General features: G+C 47.5%; 1 protein-coding gene and 1 pseudogene across 2 annotated transcripts; one reads left to right on the forward strand and one right to left on the reverse strand.

Moving 5' to 3' along the window:
* Positions 1 to 2,809: 2,809 nt before the first annotated feature.
* Positions 2,810 to 3,709, reverse strand: LOC307095357 (large ribosomal subunit protein uL23-like; annotated as a pseudogene). Its single transcript has 3 exons — positions 3,650 to 3,709; positions 3,320 to 3,430; positions 2,810 to 3,088 (listed from the first exon to the last, which is right to left on the reverse strand). The product of its transcript is annotated as a large ribosomal subunit protein uL23-like (transcript).
* An 8,915-nt stretch (positions 3,710 to 12,624) lies between these two features.
* Positions 12,625 to 14,841, forward strand: SOWAHD (sosondowah ankyrin repeat domain family member D). The gene has a single exon (XM_079764526.1). It carries the CDS (start codon positions 13,333 to 13,335, stop codon positions 14,296 to 14,298), a length of 966 nt encoding a protein of 321 aa, XP_079620652.1. The 5' UTR covers positions 12,625 to 13,332; the 3' UTR covers positions 14,299 to 14,841.
* The last annotated feature ends 1,686 nt before the right edge of the window (positions 14,842 to 16,527 follow it).

The raw sequence follows: 16,527 nt of genomic DNA on the forward strand, positions 1-16,527 counted from the left end.
AGTGAACTCAACTCACACATGGGTCACTGAAACATTGAAGTCAAGGCTTGGAGGCCTTGGATCATTTACAGAGATGTCCAAAGCACAAGCAGGGGGCTATCTTCTCTCATTTACTTCATACAAGTGGCAGGAATTGTGGGAACCCCTTTCACGTCCCACGTGGTTCGGGGTTCCGGTTCAGGGTTCGGGTTCTGGAGAAGGCCGCACACAAATGAAAAAAAAAACTAGAAAAGTATTAATTTGGGAATATTGGGGGCCAGGCAGCAGCCCACCTCTAAGGGGAAGACTACGCCTTGCTCTGGCCTTGCCGTCCCTTTTATTCAGGTTTGGGATACACCCATTGCCCTTAGGCAGGTAATTCCAGTAACAGACAGATTATTTTATCAGTAAGGATTTACATGATTATTTGGTGGGGAAGTTGCCTCAGTTACCATTGTCTTAATTAGATAGGGAGTGGTTGGGTCTGACCTTTAAGAGCTTCAAGGTTGACCAGCCTTCCAGGTTCCTTGTTCACACCTTTCTAATTAGTGAGACAATGATCAGTTTCCTGCAAGGAATGGTTGGTCTCACAGAGGAGCCACCATGAATTATGGGGCTCAGATAGCAGAGTTGAGTGAGCCTCCAGGAAAGATCTCTAAGACCAGAATTCTCTCCCCTATGATGCACCCCATGTCTGAAATCTCCACCATTAGAGCCACTCCTTCAGGTTAAGGCATTCAAAGCCCCTATCACAAGGCAAATACAGGGTTTGGCAAAAGTAGGTTTACGTTGTATGTGAAACAGAGCTTATTCTTTTATTATTTACTAGTAGCCCATTTGCAGGAAGAATCCTGCAAGCGGCCGCTGCGGCCGCGTGCACTACCACAGCCGCTGCAGCCGACATGCCTGCACCCGCGCTCTGCTGCCACCCGCCCCGCTCCACCCCGCCCGCGCTTTCCCTCTGGCAGCCACCTTGCTTTCCACTTTTCCTCCCTCTTCCTTCTAAGTTGTCTTCAGTCTTCACTCCTCCCTCCCTCGGCATATGCAAATTAACCGCCATCTTTGTTGGGTAATTTGCATACTCACCCTGATTGGTTGGTGGGCGTGGCTTGGGCTTAGCGAAGGTGCGGTCAATTTGCATATTACTATTTTATTAGGTAGGCTTGATTATTGTATGATTTTCCACATGACAAACTGTAAACATACTTGTGTCGCACCCTGTATTTCAGAGTATAGGCAACTGACTAAACATCTTCTCGTTTGAGCCATATTGCCTAGGTTTGAATTCCAACTCCACCACATATTAGCTGTGCAATCTTGGGTGATTCATTGAAGCTTATAACTGCTCTGTGCCTCAATTTCCTCATCTATAAAATGGGGGTAATACTGGAACGCATAAAGTTAGTTTGAGGAGTCAATGAGTTAATACATGTAAACTTGGAGCAGTGGCTGGCATATAAAAAGTACTCACCCAGCCAAAACCGGTTTGGCTCAATGGATAGAGCGTCGGTCTGTGGACTCAAGGGTCCCAGGTTCAATTCCGGTCAAGGGCATGTACATTGGCTGCAGGCACATCCCTGGTAGGGGGTGTGCAGGAGGCAGCTGGTTGATGATTCTCTCTCATTGATGTTTCTAGCTCTCTATCCTTCTCCCTTCCTCTCTGTAAAAAATCAATAAAATATATTTTAAAAATAATAATAATAAATAAAATAAATAAAAAGTACTCACCCAATGTTAACCGTTATCATTATGATGGGGTAAGATTATGAAGGGCTTTGTATTCCAGGCAAAGGAACAATGTGAGCTCAGGTCCTGCTTGGTTCCTAGCCTCTACTCCTCCCCCCTCCATGACTGGAGCCACTTTCTGAGGATCTACCAACCCTCTTGCTACAAGCTCAGCCCTGCCCCAGACTCTAGGCCAGAGGGACATCAGCAGCTCCAGCCAAGCACTCTGGGATTCTGTCTGGGGTCACCCTTGATGTCTCAGTTCTGGCTGCTAAATCCTTGCCTTTTCTCTTGTGTTTGCTTTGGGGATCTTTAACTTAGTTGGGAACTTGGGGCATAGTCATCTGAGAACCACTCAGGATACCATATGATAAAATTCTGGGTTGGGTGTTACAGACTACAAGGATTACATGAAGGAGGAAATGACTAGGTTTAGAGGAGTCAAGCAGAGCTACCTGGAAGAAGCAGAGCTGGGATAAGTAACATTTGCCCTGGCAGAAGGTGGAAAGGAAAAACTAGAGTCTGGTCACCTGTCTATACCTTTAGCCCCCTAAAACTCACTTTATAATCTAGTTCCACTTTCCACTCCTCACTGTCTGTCCTATCCCACTGCAGTTAATGAGGTCATGTCCAGTTGTATCTGGAAAGATGGCAATGCTACTGAAACTGAGGACAGCAATGGCATCTCTGGATGGACAAGACAGCATATCAATGCCTTCTGTTGGTTGGAGCTCCTGGAGGAAGCCCTTGAAATAAAACTGATGCTGCATCTTTAAAGCCACCATCATTATCATTTAAAGCCAATTGTATCATTCTTGAATACTTCCCAAGAGGAAGAAGATCAGGCCTTTATTGTCTTTCACAAACCCTCAGCATCAGGTTCAACTTGGGGTGAATCAAGTCATTCCCATAATCCTTTGGAAACCAGCTCACCACTCCTCTGGCTTGGAGTTGACCAGTCCTGCCCTCAAATGACAGATCATAGACATGGATAATAGACAGGATTTATCTATACCAGTGCCTTTCAAGCTATCTGTGGTGAATGATAGAGGTTTTTTTTACAGTGTAAAATTTTTATATTTAGAATTAGACAGCTGGAGTGAGTTTAGATGATACCAATTTTGTTAGCAACATCCAGAGCATCGTAGTCGGGAGCCAAACATATGCCTTCTTCTCTCCAAAGGCCTGATCGGGGTGTTGACCTTGGCCACGTCAATGTTATAGAGCTTCTTCACAGCCTGTTTGATCTGGCACTTGTTGGCCTTGACATTCACAATGAACACAAGTGCATTGTTGTCTTCTATTTTCTTCATGGTTGTTGATTTGGTAGTCAGGGGGAATTTGATGAGGGCATAGTGGTCAAGCTTGTTTCTCCTGGGGACACTTTTTTTTTAAATATATTTTATTGGTTTTTCACAGAGAGGAAGGGAGAGGGATAGAGAGCTAGAGACATCGATGAGAGAGAAACATCGACCAGCTGCCTCCTGCACGCCCCCCACCGGGGATGTGCCTGCAACCAATGTACATGCCCTTGACCGGAATCGAACCTGGGACCTTCCAGTCCGCAGACCGACGCTCTATCCACTGAGCCAAACCGGTTTCGGCATGGGGACACTTTTTTGAGGATATGTGGGCAGCCTTCAAAGCCGTAGTGTCTTGGGCCATCAGAAGGTGGATGAGGTGTGGATCTTTTTTTGTGGCTGTGGACGCCTTTTAGCACTGCTTTTCAAAGCCTTTGCTTTGGCCAAAACTGGTTTGGCTCAGTGGATAGAGCATCGGCCTGCGGACTGAAACGTCCCAGGTTCGATTCCAGTCAAGGGCATGAACCTTGGTTGTGGGCACATCCCTGGTAGGGGGTGTGCAGGAGGCAGCTGATCGATGTTTCTAGCTTTCTATCCCTCTCCCTTCCTCTCTGTAAAAAATCAATAAAATATATTGGCTTTACTTTGGCTTCAGCTTTGGGAGGAGCAGGTGCTCCCTTCTTCACTTTTGGTGCCATCTTCATGAAAAGGAGATTAGATCTTTTTTAAATTTCCAATCTGTCATGAACACATACCTTTGTAAAATTTTTTTAAATGATTCATACACTTGGATGTTGCAGCAATATCAAATTTCTATGAACATTTCTAAACATTCAATTTATTTTCTTGTTGGACTGGCAGCAGTCCACAGGCTGGCACCATTCGAGGCCTCTCTGGACTCCATCTGCTCAGTGAGGAGATGCTGACAGCATGGATAGTGGACTCTGTAAGAAAGGCTGGCTCTGCTGAGATTCTGTCCATTTCCTACTCAAAGCAATGATGGAAGAGATGCCAGGCTGGTGGAAGATCTGCCACTTGCTAGCAGCCAGGTGACCTTGAACAAGTTCCCTAACCTCTCTGAGCCTCAGTTTCTGCATCTATAAAATGAGGATGATGTCTAGTACAGTAGTTTCCCTCCCTTATTCGCTGGGGATATGTTCCAAGACCTTCCTTGGATGCCTGAAACTGTACACAGTACCAAACCCTGTATATACTATGTTTTTCCCTATACATACATACCTATGATAAAGTTTAATTTATAATTAAGCACAGTGCCAGGCCGGTGTGGCTCAGTGGCTGAGCATTGACCCATGAACCAAGAGGTCCCCTGGTTCGAACCCCAGTAGGAGGCATGCAGGAGGCAGCCAATCGATGGTATTTCTCTCTATCCCTCTCCCTTCCTCTCTCTCTAAAAATCAATTAAAAAACCACATTTACAATTAAGCACAGTAAGATAAAAAAATAACAAAATAAAACAATTATAGCAACAATATACTATAATAAAGTTGTGTAAATGTGCCTCTCTCTGTCTCTCTTCCTCTCACTGATAACTGATCTGATAACCAAGAGGGCTACTAAGTGACTAGGGGTCAAATAGTGCATACAGTATGGATACACTGAACAAAGGGATGATTCACCTCCTGAGTGGAACAGAGTAGGATGGCAAAAATTTCATCAAACTACTCAGAATGGTGCACAATTTTTTTAAAAATGAATTGTTTATTTCTGGAATTTTCCATTTAATATTTTTGGGCCATGATTGACCATGAGAAACTGAAACCATGGAAGGTGAAACCACGAATAAGGGGGTACTACTCTAGTAACTTTCTTGTGAGGCTGTTATGAGAAATGAGATATAATATATGGAAAGCAGTTGTCACAGTGCCTGGCACGTGGCTAATTCTTACTATGTGCTAACTATAACAATATTGTCTATGAAGCAGATGGGCTACAGGCAACACAATGTATTCCAGGTTTAGGAGTCATTCCATTTTTTTTTACTTGGAATGCCAGCATGGCCACCTGCTCCATTTTGTCATCTTTGAAATGGAAGTAACATTCAGAAGCTATCTCATAAGACTGTGGGGAGGATCCAGTGCTCAGCTCTGTATCTGTCTTGCACATAGTAAGTCAATTACTGGTAGAGTCCAATTATGTCCACATGTTCCCTCTAGTCCTAACTCCTACTGTGCCATAGAACATTCAGAGAGAAACATGCCCTCAGCTGGGAGAATAATATTTAGCAATCTTCCATCATTTTGGTGTCTGAAACCAGAAACTGTATATTTTTGAATCAGTCAAAAGCTTTTGGTCATAATAGAAGGAGTGTGGGCATTGGCGTCAAAGAGACCTATTTGGCCGAAACCGGTTTGGCTCAGTAGATAGAGCATCGGTCTGCGGACTGAAGGGTCCCAGGTTTGATTCCGGTAAAGGGCATGTACATTGGTTGCGGGCACATCCCCAGTGGGGGATGTGCAGGAGGCAGCTGGTCGATGTTTCTCGCTCATCGATGTTTCTAGCTTTCTATCCCTCTCCCTTCCTCTCTGTAAAAAATCAATAAAATATATTTTTAAAAAAAAGAGACCTATTTGAATACTGTCTCCATCACATACTACCAGTAGCTGTGTATCCTTTAATAAGTTTCTTCACCTGTCATTACCTCAATTGTCTCATTTGTAAAATGCAACCAATGCAATGAACCAGTTATCTCCAAAGTGGGAATTCCACAACACAGAAGGGTTCATAGTGGAGCCCACCCTCTTTCATTTTATTTTTAGTCTATTCCAAGTTATGCAATTTCTGTGTTAGGTTGCACATTTACAGATTATGGCATCTGGTTTTAACTAAACCAATCCTCCCCAAATGGAAAAGTGGCTTGAAAAGATTTCTACAAATAAACCACAGCCTGAATGAAGATAATATGAAGGATACAAGTACAAGTGAGCAATAGGAAAATGGTAGAACTGACTAATCTCCCATTGCTAGTATGAGCTTTTCGTCAGCCTCATTACAAAATAAAAGCAACAATGAACAAATAGGTGATAAGAAATAAGCCACACACACACAAAAAAGAAAAATAGCAAGAAACCTAAAGTATGACTCACATTCACTTTGTTAATAACACACACTTTACGTGTTTACTTTGTCTTATATTAGTTAATAATAATATGAAGCAATCATGATTAACAAGATCTTTAAAATCTAAGCATCCTCAAAATGAATGCTTAATGAACTATGATGGTAGTTAAGATGGTGGTTACTTTTTGTGGCAATTTTAATTTTATAATCTTTTTAATCCTCACTTGAGGATGTTTTTAAATTATTAATATTTTTAGAGAGGGGGGAGGGAAAGAGAGACAAACACTGATTGGTTGCCTCCCACACACACGCCGACAGAGAATCCAACCCACAACCTGAAAGTGTGCCTTCACCAGGAATTGAACTGGTGACCCTTTGGTGCACAAGACGATGTTCAACCAAGCAAGCCACACCGGCCAGGCCTGGTTTAATTTTTTAAATTGTCTAATCCAAAAACTGGAAATGCACTATGAAGTACTGCTTTGACAGCAATTTTTTCAAAAGGTGGGGGTGGATTTCAGGATAAGTTTACTGAGAAAGTTGGCAAGCTATTACAGCAAAGATAGTGAAGTCTGATATATGCAAAGTGCTATAGGGTTCATCAATATGGTATAGAAACTAGACTTTTGATATACAGTAAAACCTTTACAGTATTCTATTTTGGAACAAGGTAGGGAGTGACACTCTATTTGTCATTTGGGTACCACACAGAGGTTGAACACTGGTTATTTTGCAGCAAAGTCCTTAAAAGAGTTTCAAACTAAAAGATACACTTTCACGCCCCCAAAGAAACCTGTACCCATTAGTAGTCACTCTCCTTTAGCCCCTTCCCTCCTCCACCCCACCCCCCTGCCTAGACAACCACTAACCTACTTTCTGTCTCTAATGGGTTTGCCTCTTCTGAACATTGAACAACTTGGGACACAGGGTGTCCGAATATCAGAAATGAAAGGCAGAAGACACCAAGGGCAACAGGCACTTACTGCAGGATGTTGTCTCTGCCTACTGTATCCAAATGAGTAAGGCGGCATGACACAGAGGCATGGGCACACCCTCTGCTCTACCACTTTCGAGCTGTGTGACTCTGGTCACGTCCCTTAACCTCTTTCAGCTTTGTGTGTGAATTCTACATAAATATTGTCTTTTCCACTTACCTCACAGGCTTGCTACCTGGATCAAAGAGATAATTTAAAAATATAAAAAGACTTTGTGCCCTAACCAGTTTGGCTCAGTGGATAGAGCATCAGCCTGCGGACTGAAGGGTCCCAGGTTCGATTCCGGTCAGGGGCATGTACCTTGGTTGTGGGCACATCCCCAGTAGGGGGTGTGCAGGAGACAGCTGATCGATGTTTCTCTATCATCGATGTTTCTAACTCTCTATCCCTCTCCCTTCCTCTCTGTAAAAAATCAATAAAATATATTTTAAAAAAAAAAAGACTTTGCCCTAGCCGGTTTGACTCAATGGCTAGAACATCGGCCCGTGGACTGAAAAGTCCTAAGTTTGATGATTCTGGTCAAGAGCACATACTTCAATTGCAGGTTTGATCCCCAGCCCCAGTCTGAGTGCATGTGGGAGGCAACCAATCGATGTGTCTCTCTCACATTAATGTTTCTCTCTGTGTGTGTCTCTCCCCCTTCCTTCCACTCTCTAAAATTCAATGAAACAATATCCTCGGGTGAAGAATAAATAAATAAATAAATAAATAAATAAATAAATAAATAAATACACTTTGAAAACCATAAGGGATTGTTATTCCCAACCTCCAACTCCTCTTGACTAAAGTAAGGAAACACGTTTTGCTCACCATCCTCCTTCTCTCCCCAGATTGTCACACCAAAGCCCCTGATGCTAGTTAGAACCTCCTTCCTTGCATCTACTTAAGGGCCAAGGGTGAACATCCCGATCCTGGTTAAAAACCTGAATTCATACCAACAAAGGTTCTGCAGTGGTTTTCCTCCCACCTTGAAATCTGTGCGAACTTTCTGATTTTCTCAGTCTCTAGTTGGTTAGAGCGCCCTCGTGTGTCTCCACATGGTAATACTTTAGGTCTTTTCCAGGAGGAGACATTCTTTTCATCACAGTATCAATAAAATGTGTAATGGAAAATTTTTTTTCTCATCACTCTTCAGGGCCAATGCTTGACACTTGGACTCCAGTTAAGCCATTGCATCCCGAGTCTTTGGCAGGTTTCCTGCTTGCGCTCAGGCCTGAAGATTTCTTGCTGCTCCATGTACACCCCTTTCTCCTTAGTCCTTTTGAGAAACCTTAGTCTCATGGTTCATAGATGTCCACTTGGTCCTGCCACTACTGTTATCCCAAGCTTACACAGTTCCCGAAGTATGATCATATTTTTTTTCTTTCTAAAAAGTACATCACACTTTACTGAAGGACTAACCAAAGCCACCTTTGGTTAGGAGAAAAGGTAATTTCAAAGTATTAGGAAAGAATTTTTTTAAGTATTTACTAAATATGAAAGGTATTCAAAATGGTAAACTTTTCACAGCAGTCTTCTCATGTAAAGCCCTGGCACTTGGAAAGGAGAAAATAATAAACTGGGACAGTGACATCTGGCAGTACACACTCAAACATACACTCTCACACACACATTTACACGCTCTCACAGCCACACAACTGTTGCTCAGTGGGAAAGGAGCTCTCTCACTGAGAATCATGTCATGCTATCAGCACAGGTCTTTGGAAGAAGAAAAATTTCTATTTTATATTTGGAACCTCCAGAATGTTCCCTGTCCCCTCCATCAGCAAGGGTTATGGAAGCCTGGGGGACTTTCCTTCCCATATTCCCCCCTTGCCTGTTTGCATCCCTGGATTTTTCTGGATACATTAAGCTCCACTGGCAAACTCCACTAAGAGCCAAAGACACATGTGCCTTTGGCATCCCCCACCCCCAAAAGCATGTTCCTGAAAAGCTGCCTGAAAATTAATTTTTTGCAGGACAATTATGATTCCCAACTGACTTTTAATAAGATTTCTGAGCTCCCTCTTCAAGATTGATTTTCAATGTACACCCAACACTTCAGCTTTAAGTTCCTCTGCCCCCTGCCATCCGCTCTGACAGTTACTTAAACCTCATCTGAAAAGTGAAGAAATGATCAACGAAGCATTAAGATCTCTCCTAAGACTTGGCCAGATAGTTCAGTTAATTAGAGCATCGTCCAGATACGCCCAGGTTGTGGGTTCGTTTCCCAGTCAGGGCACATACAAGAAGCAGCCAATAAATGCATAAATAAGTGGAACAACAAAAAATTGATCTCTCTCTCTCTCTCTCTCTCTCTCTCTCTCTCTCTCTCTCTCTTTCTCTCTCAAAGCAATAAATTAAAAGCTGCCCAGCCGGTGTGGCTCAGTGGTTGAGCATTGACCTATGAACCAGGAGTTCACAGTTTGATTTCCAATCAGGGCACATGCCCTGGTTCTGGGCTCAGTCCCCAGTAGGGGGAGTGCAGGAGGCAGCCAATCACTGATTCTCTCTCATCATTGATATTTCTATCTCTCTCCCTCTCCCTTCTTCTCTGAAATCAATTTTAAAAATTACAAAATTCTAAAAAGATAAACTAAAAGCGAAAAATATCTCTTCTAGTTCAAATAGTCCAGGATCTGTAATCAAACCTGTAAATACATTGGAGAGGCTGTTATTTGGAAAAGACATCTGGTACCACCATTTCTAATGCAAATACCCTACATCTAACTTTTGGGGAGGCTGTTTCGCAGGGCTTGAGGGATTTATGCCCCACTCCCTTAGAGGGGAAGCCGCCTCAGATGACCGGCATCTTCGTTTTAGCGGGGGGGGGGGGGGGGTTGGTATTTTCCCTTCTGCTCTCTGCTCCCTCTACCCCCTCCCAGGTGTCAAATTCCAAAGACCCTCTCTACTGAAATAGAGATGGGTCCTGGGATTCTGGGGAACTCTGTATGCAATACAGCTGGTGGCCTAGGGTAGGAAGCACTTGCTAAGAAAAGATGAAATGAGTTGCTAGGGAGGCACTGTGGCTTTGGTCTCTGGTAAAAGAGTTAAGCAAGGACACGTGCGTCATGGGCCTTTGCAGTCTTTGAACCAGAGATATTATTAGTGCTGATAGCAAAGGGAAATGCCTGCTTAGTGGTGAGGAAAATTAATAGTCCAAGCATTCTTCCAGCCTGCATTCTCCGTGTTGGCATTTTGATTAAAAAAAAATATTGCCGCAGCTGTTTGCATATTCTGGAAGTGTGTGTGTATGTGTGTGGTTTGGTGTTTACAGATTTGGGGTTGTGGAGGGGAGTTTCCAGAGCAACGGAAGTAACTGCTTGTCAGTCAGGGTGCATTTTGAAAATGAAACCCTGAAAGCTGGGGCCCACTTTGGGCCTGGGCCTGGTCTCTGAGGAGTCAGCAAAGGCCAGGAGGTGGCTTTGGCTAGTTGGTTCAGTGAATGAACCACTGGTCATTATTACTTTTTTAATGAATTGACCAAATCTATGAGTTGCTTTCAGTGTCCTGCAGATTCAATCCAAGGCAGGGATGTGGGAGTGGGCATCAAGGTTCTGGCTGCTGACACACCCTACCAACACACACACATACAACGCCCCCCCCACCACCACATATACACACAATCACATTTTCCCAGGTTGCCAAACCAGAAGAAGGTAACAAATATTTCTCGCACATCTACCAGGTGCACGAGGACAGTATGACATACTCATCAAATAGTTTAGAAGGATTTTTCTTTTAAGATTTCTTTTTTAGCATTTCTAATTGATTTTATAGAGGAGAGAGGGGGCGGGGGAGATTTGTGGTTTCACTTATTTATGCTTCATTGGTTGATTCTTGTATGTGCCCTGACCGGGGATCAAACCTGCAACCTTGGCACACAGGGACGACGCTCTAAAATCAACTGAGCTTCCTGTCCAAGGACAAAGAGTTTAGAGTTTAACTGGCATGTGAGAACAAGGGGAGAGAAATACAACATAAGGCAGTTTGTGCCAAATGCCAAGGCAGCAATACAAACAGAGGATTGAGGGAGGGAGAGTGATCCCTCTGGGCTGGGATAATCAGAGGCGGCTTACTGGAGAAGGTGGAAACTGAGGCCAACCTTAAAGGACAGGGAGAAGAACTTCACTATTCAGAAGCTGTGAGGGAAGACATTCTAGATAGAGGAGGGCAAGTTCAAGATGTACTCAGGCTAGGACAAGTCCATCCCTTTGGCTGAAACTTGGGGCTTGTGGGAGTGATTTATAGCCAATAAGCCTGGCTTGGATACCAGTAGATCTGTGCTAGAACAAAGGCTATGGTGTCACACAGACCTGCTCTGCCACTTCCTGCTGGGTGACCTTGGGCAAGTGGCCTAACCTCCCTGCAAACTGAGGAAAATAATGATGCTTAGTTCCTGAGGCCATTGGGAAGACTAAAAGTTTTACATCTAGCACAGTGTCTGACACATAGTAAATGTTCAAAAATGGGTTACACGGTTCAATTCCGGTCAAGGGCATGCACCTCCGTTGCAGGCTCCTCCCCGGCCCGGGCCCTGGTGGGGGCACATGCAGGGGGCAACCAATGGATGTGTTTCTCTCACATCGATATTTCTCTCTGTCTTTCCCTCTCTTTTCCACTGTCTCTAAAAATCCATGGAAAAATATCCTTGGGTGAGGATTTTTTTTAAAAAGGGTTACAGCCCTGGCCGGTTTGGCTCAGTGGATAGAGTGTTGGCCTGCGGACTGAAGGGTCCCGGGTTCGATTCCAGTCAAGGGCATGTGCCCTGGTTGCGGGCACGTGCCCTGGTTGCGGGCATATCCCCAGTGGGGGGGGGGGGTGCAGGAGGCAGCTGGTCGATGTTTCTCTCTGATCGATGTTTCTGGCTCTCTGTCCCTTTCCCTTCCTCTCTGCAAGGAGTCGATGAAATATATTAAAATAAATAAATAAATAAATAAATAAATAAGGGTTACAAATGCATAAGCTGTCATGAAGGAAAGCTCACGATATTTAGGGCTGATTCCCAATATTTGAGGGCCAAGGAGGAAAAGCCTCTGATACTTTCCATCACTGTCGGGCCCAGTGGTGTGAGCCCCCATCCCTCTGGCCTACACTATTGGACCAGCCTCCTAACTTCCTGCCTCTGCTTCTCCCATACTCATTTTCCTAAATACCACCTTAATCATAGCTGTGCTCCTCTCTGGCTCAAGAACCTTCTGTGGATCCCAATTGCTCACTGACTGAACTCCCTAACATGGGGTGAGGGAGGGGACAGGAGGCAAGAGCTACCATTTATTGAGGGAAGAAAAGAGCAAAGAGAAGGCCAATGTTAGGAGTTCAAAGGTAAAATATCATCCTCTTTTAAAAGCCCCTAAGCTCTGAGTTCACAGAAATCAGCAGGTCCCTGAGGGAGAGAGCGGGACACATCTCTGAAGAGGGCAGGGCGTTCCCCTAGCCTCTGACTCAGATTCACCTGCACCTGCTTTTTCAAGCCAACCTGGGAGAGGTTAAAGAGGAGAGAAGAGGGTGGAGCAGGGACCTGGGGTGGGTGGGGCCGTGGAATACCCCTTCTCCATTCCGGGAAAGTCTCTACCTGGGCCCTGGCCTCAGGTTTCTGAAGGAATCCCGCGTAGTTCTGGGCGCTGCGGGCATGACAGCACAAAGGGCAGAGCAGGCGAACCCGCGTCACACGGGTTAGCCTGGCGGCCTCCGTGAATGCTAGGCTCGGGACAAAGGCGGCTCGGGGACAAAGTACAGGGAGACTCTTGAGGAGATAAGAAGGACGGTCCAAGGAAGGGGGCGGGGAGAGAGCACCCAGGAGCCTTGGCTGCCGCAGCCTAGCTCAGCCCGCCGGGGAGGGGGCGCCCTCGAACCTCTTCCTCTCAGCAGCTGCTGGGATGCGGAGAACGGCTGCTGGGGGGCAGTTGGGCTGCTCGGGGCGACTTTGGGGGCCGCTTGCAGCCCTCCCCCCGCGGGCCAGGAGGCGGGGCCTCCCAGCTTACCTGGCCATTTGGGGCGGGGCCGCCCGCAGTCGGGCGGCAGAGGTGGCGGCGGTACCCAGTGCACCGGATTACCCCTCCACGCCCCCACGCCCGCGCGGGGGCCCTCCCTCGGCTCATTCGTTCTCTCCCTCTCTCCCCCTCTCCCCTCCCCTCATTTGCTCCCTCCCTTCTTCCCTCGGAGCCCAATTGCTCAAGCCGCTTCCTTCCCCAGCGCCAGTTCCTCTCCTAGTGGGGCCCGGGAAGGGCTGCGAACACTAGAAACGCGGAGCGCGGCGGCGGAGCTGCAGGACCATGGCCGAGCCCGGACAAGCCGCGACGCCGGTGCCCAGAGCCTCCCTGCCCTGGAGCGCGCACAGCCTGCGGAGCTTCCCGCAGCCCCGCCCCTCCAGAGTGGACGCCGTCAGCCTCGGCAGGTACCGGGGCTCAGCCGCCGCCTCCCGGCAGGCCTCCTTGCACGGCTCGCTGACGCACTCCGGAGCGGGCTCAGGGCGCCGGCGGGGAATGCTGCGGGAGCTGTTGGGGCTGCAGGGAGCAGCTCCCGCCGGGTGGCCGTCCGAGGGGCGCACGGAGGAGCAGTCCCCGGGCGGGCCGAACGGCGCGGGCAGCGGCAGGCTGTGCCTGGAGCCCCGGGAGCACGCGTGGATACTGGCGGCCGCCGAGGGCCGCTTTGAGGCGCTGCGGGAGCTGCTGGAAGCCGAGCCGGGGCTGCTCCTACGGGGCGACCCGATCACCGGCTACTCGGTGCTGCACTGGCTGGCCAAGCACGGGCGCCACGAGGAGCTCATCTTGGTGCACGAATTCGCCCAGCGCCAGGGGCTGCAGCTCGACGTGAGCGCCCCGGGGAGCGGCGGCCTCACGCCCCTTCACCTGGCGGCTCTGCAGGGCCACTACCTGGTCATCAAAGTGCTGGTGGGCGCCTTGGGAGCTGACCCCACGCGCCGTGACCACAGCGGCCACCGGGCCTGTTACTACCTGCGGCCCGACGCGCCCTGGAGCCTGCGGGAGCTGTCGGGGGCTGAGGACTGGGAGAAGGCGAGCGACAGTGAGCGGGACAACGCCAACAACAACAGCAGCGGCGCCACCACCGCCACCGGGTGGACGCTGCGAAGGACTCTGAACTCATTGGGTGCGATGGCCGCGGAGACAACGATGAGAGAGGTGGCGTTGCCCAGCAAGGAGAAGGACTCCGCGGGCAGCCGGGTGGCGCAAATTCAAGGTTTTTTCCGCCAGATGTTCCCCTTCTTCCAGGACCGTTGAGAGCGACGTAGACGAGAGTGCAGAGGGACCGCGCCACTGTAGCGAGGCCTCGGTCCTCCCTTGTCCCAGATTCCACTGAAGGGGCTGTGCGGCCCAGTGCGCTGGGCCTGCAATGAGCAGACCACATCCGGTCTGTCTCAGGTACCTGTCACCCGTCTCCTGCAGTCACTGGCCAGGAGACATGGAGACCAGGCGTCCTCCTCCCCTCCACCCCCGCCCCGCCACCCCCCCCCCCCCCCCCCAACCAAGAGAGAGCAAAGACCAAGCTGTCCTGGAGCCCAATCCCAAAAGGTGTTGGAGTTAGGGACAGGAGCGCGGTCCAGCTTGGGAGAGGGAAAGTTAAGCTTCCAGTAGCCATTTCTGATCTGGCACAAGTTTTGGTTTATTACTAGAATGAGTTAAGACTGTAAACCACTGAAGCAGAGTAAGCGCCTAACTGCAGGCTTGACTTGGCTACTAAGGGTCACTTTGTGCTGCCAGAGTCAGCCCCTGGCTCCCTGTTCCTGAGACAACCAGGGCTTACTGGTACTTTTTCAAATGTATCATGGATGACTTCTTAAGCATATTAAAGTGGAGTTGTTTTCCTTTCACATGACAAAGCTGTCCTTTGATTTTTTTCATTAACCACTGAGGTGGGGGAAGCTTCCAACATTTGCAGGGAAGAGGTCACCCACCCATGGCCAGGAGCTAGTGATCCAGGGCAGGCTCTGGACCTCATTCTCAGAGCAAATGGCTAAGCTGTGCACTGAAGGAGCTACTTTGACCTTGACTCTGAGTAGAGACCCACAGTTTAACTATTGGGCTCTTGAGCAGCTAGGTCTGGGCTCTGGCACAGTCTCCTCCTAAAGTTGTGTGTAGGGGAAAGAAGGGTAGTAAAAGGGGAAAGCCTCCAGATGTACATTGCTGATACTTTGTGGTGAGTCATGTCATTTACCTGGACTTCTGCCCTCCAGTGAGACACACCCTCTGGCACTTTTTTCAGCGATAGGGCTTTAATCATCATCTTTTGCTTTTGCTTTTTTTTTTTTTAATCCTCACCCGAAGATATGTTTCTATTGATTCTTAGGGAAAGTGGAAGTGAGAGGGAAAGAGAGAGAAATATCGATGTGAGAGAAACACATCGATTGGTTGCCTCCTGCATGTGCCCCCACCAGAGCCAGGGCCGGGGAGGAGCCTGCAACTGAGGTACGTGCTCTTGACCTGAATCAAACGTGGGACCCTTTGGTCCACAGGCCAACGCTCTATCCACTGAGCCAAACCGGCTAGGGCATCATTTGCTTTTTTTAAATTACACTTAATATATAAGCTGTAGTTTGAAAAATTGTTCCCAAACAGTTGAACTGAGTAGAATACAGCACAGTTAACTTGAACTGAAAGGAGGGCAAAGCAGTGGGAGACAAGAGTTGTGTATAGGGGGAAGAAAGGTGGTAAAAGAAAAAAGCTTCTAAATATACATGCTGCCTTAGAGAATATTTTAAAAAATAGTGCTGTATTCCTGTAGCCCTTGCAATGGACTGGTGTGTCCGAAGCCCTCCCATCTCAGTCCTTGAACACCAGGGAGAAATTGAGTCACTACAGGATACAGAAACCACCCTGTGCCCATTCATTCAAATTTCCATCTCTGCCTGCCTAGTTGGGCCTATTTGCTCTTTTTTATTACCCACTCTGTGCCCCCAAACAATCCCACCTTCCCTTAATAACCCGTTAGATTCCTCTCATCCATGAAATGATCCAAACCCTTCCTATTGGTGTTTTCTGCCTGTCCCAGGTCTCTAGGAACGGCACCTTAAACATATTTATTCCTGGCTTCTGGCATTTGGCATCAGCAGCTGGCATAACCCTCCTGCATCTCTTGTGCCCATTTTATAGATACAAATTGGCTAACTGATGCAAGACTTCAGTTTCTGTTCCACAACCTCCCCCTTGACAACTGCCAAGGTGGGTTGGGCTTGGTGGAGGCTGCCAGGGCAGAGCCTTCCTGCCACATGGCTGAGCCTGCGGGTTCCAGGCTTGGAGGGAAGATTAGCATGTGCCTTTGCCCAGCATTCAAAGGACACTTATATCAGTAGTCTCCTCCCCACAGGCTAAGTTTGAACCTAAGCATCTTAACTATTAGCAGATTTGGGGACCTGAGGCCAGCATCTGCCTTGCTCTTTCCAAAATGAAAACCAAGTCAGCTAGAAGATTTGAAAGCGGCTTTCTATAGTTTTTCCTGTAGTCAGCTATTTT

The sequence above is a fragment of the Cnephaeus nilssonii genome (assembly GCF_951640355.1).
Source record: "Cnephaeus nilssonii genome assembly, chromosome: X".
Taxonomy (NCBI): domain Eukaryota; kingdom Metazoa; phylum Chordata; class Mammalia; order Chiroptera; family Vespertilionidae; genus Cnephaeus; species Cnephaeus nilssonii.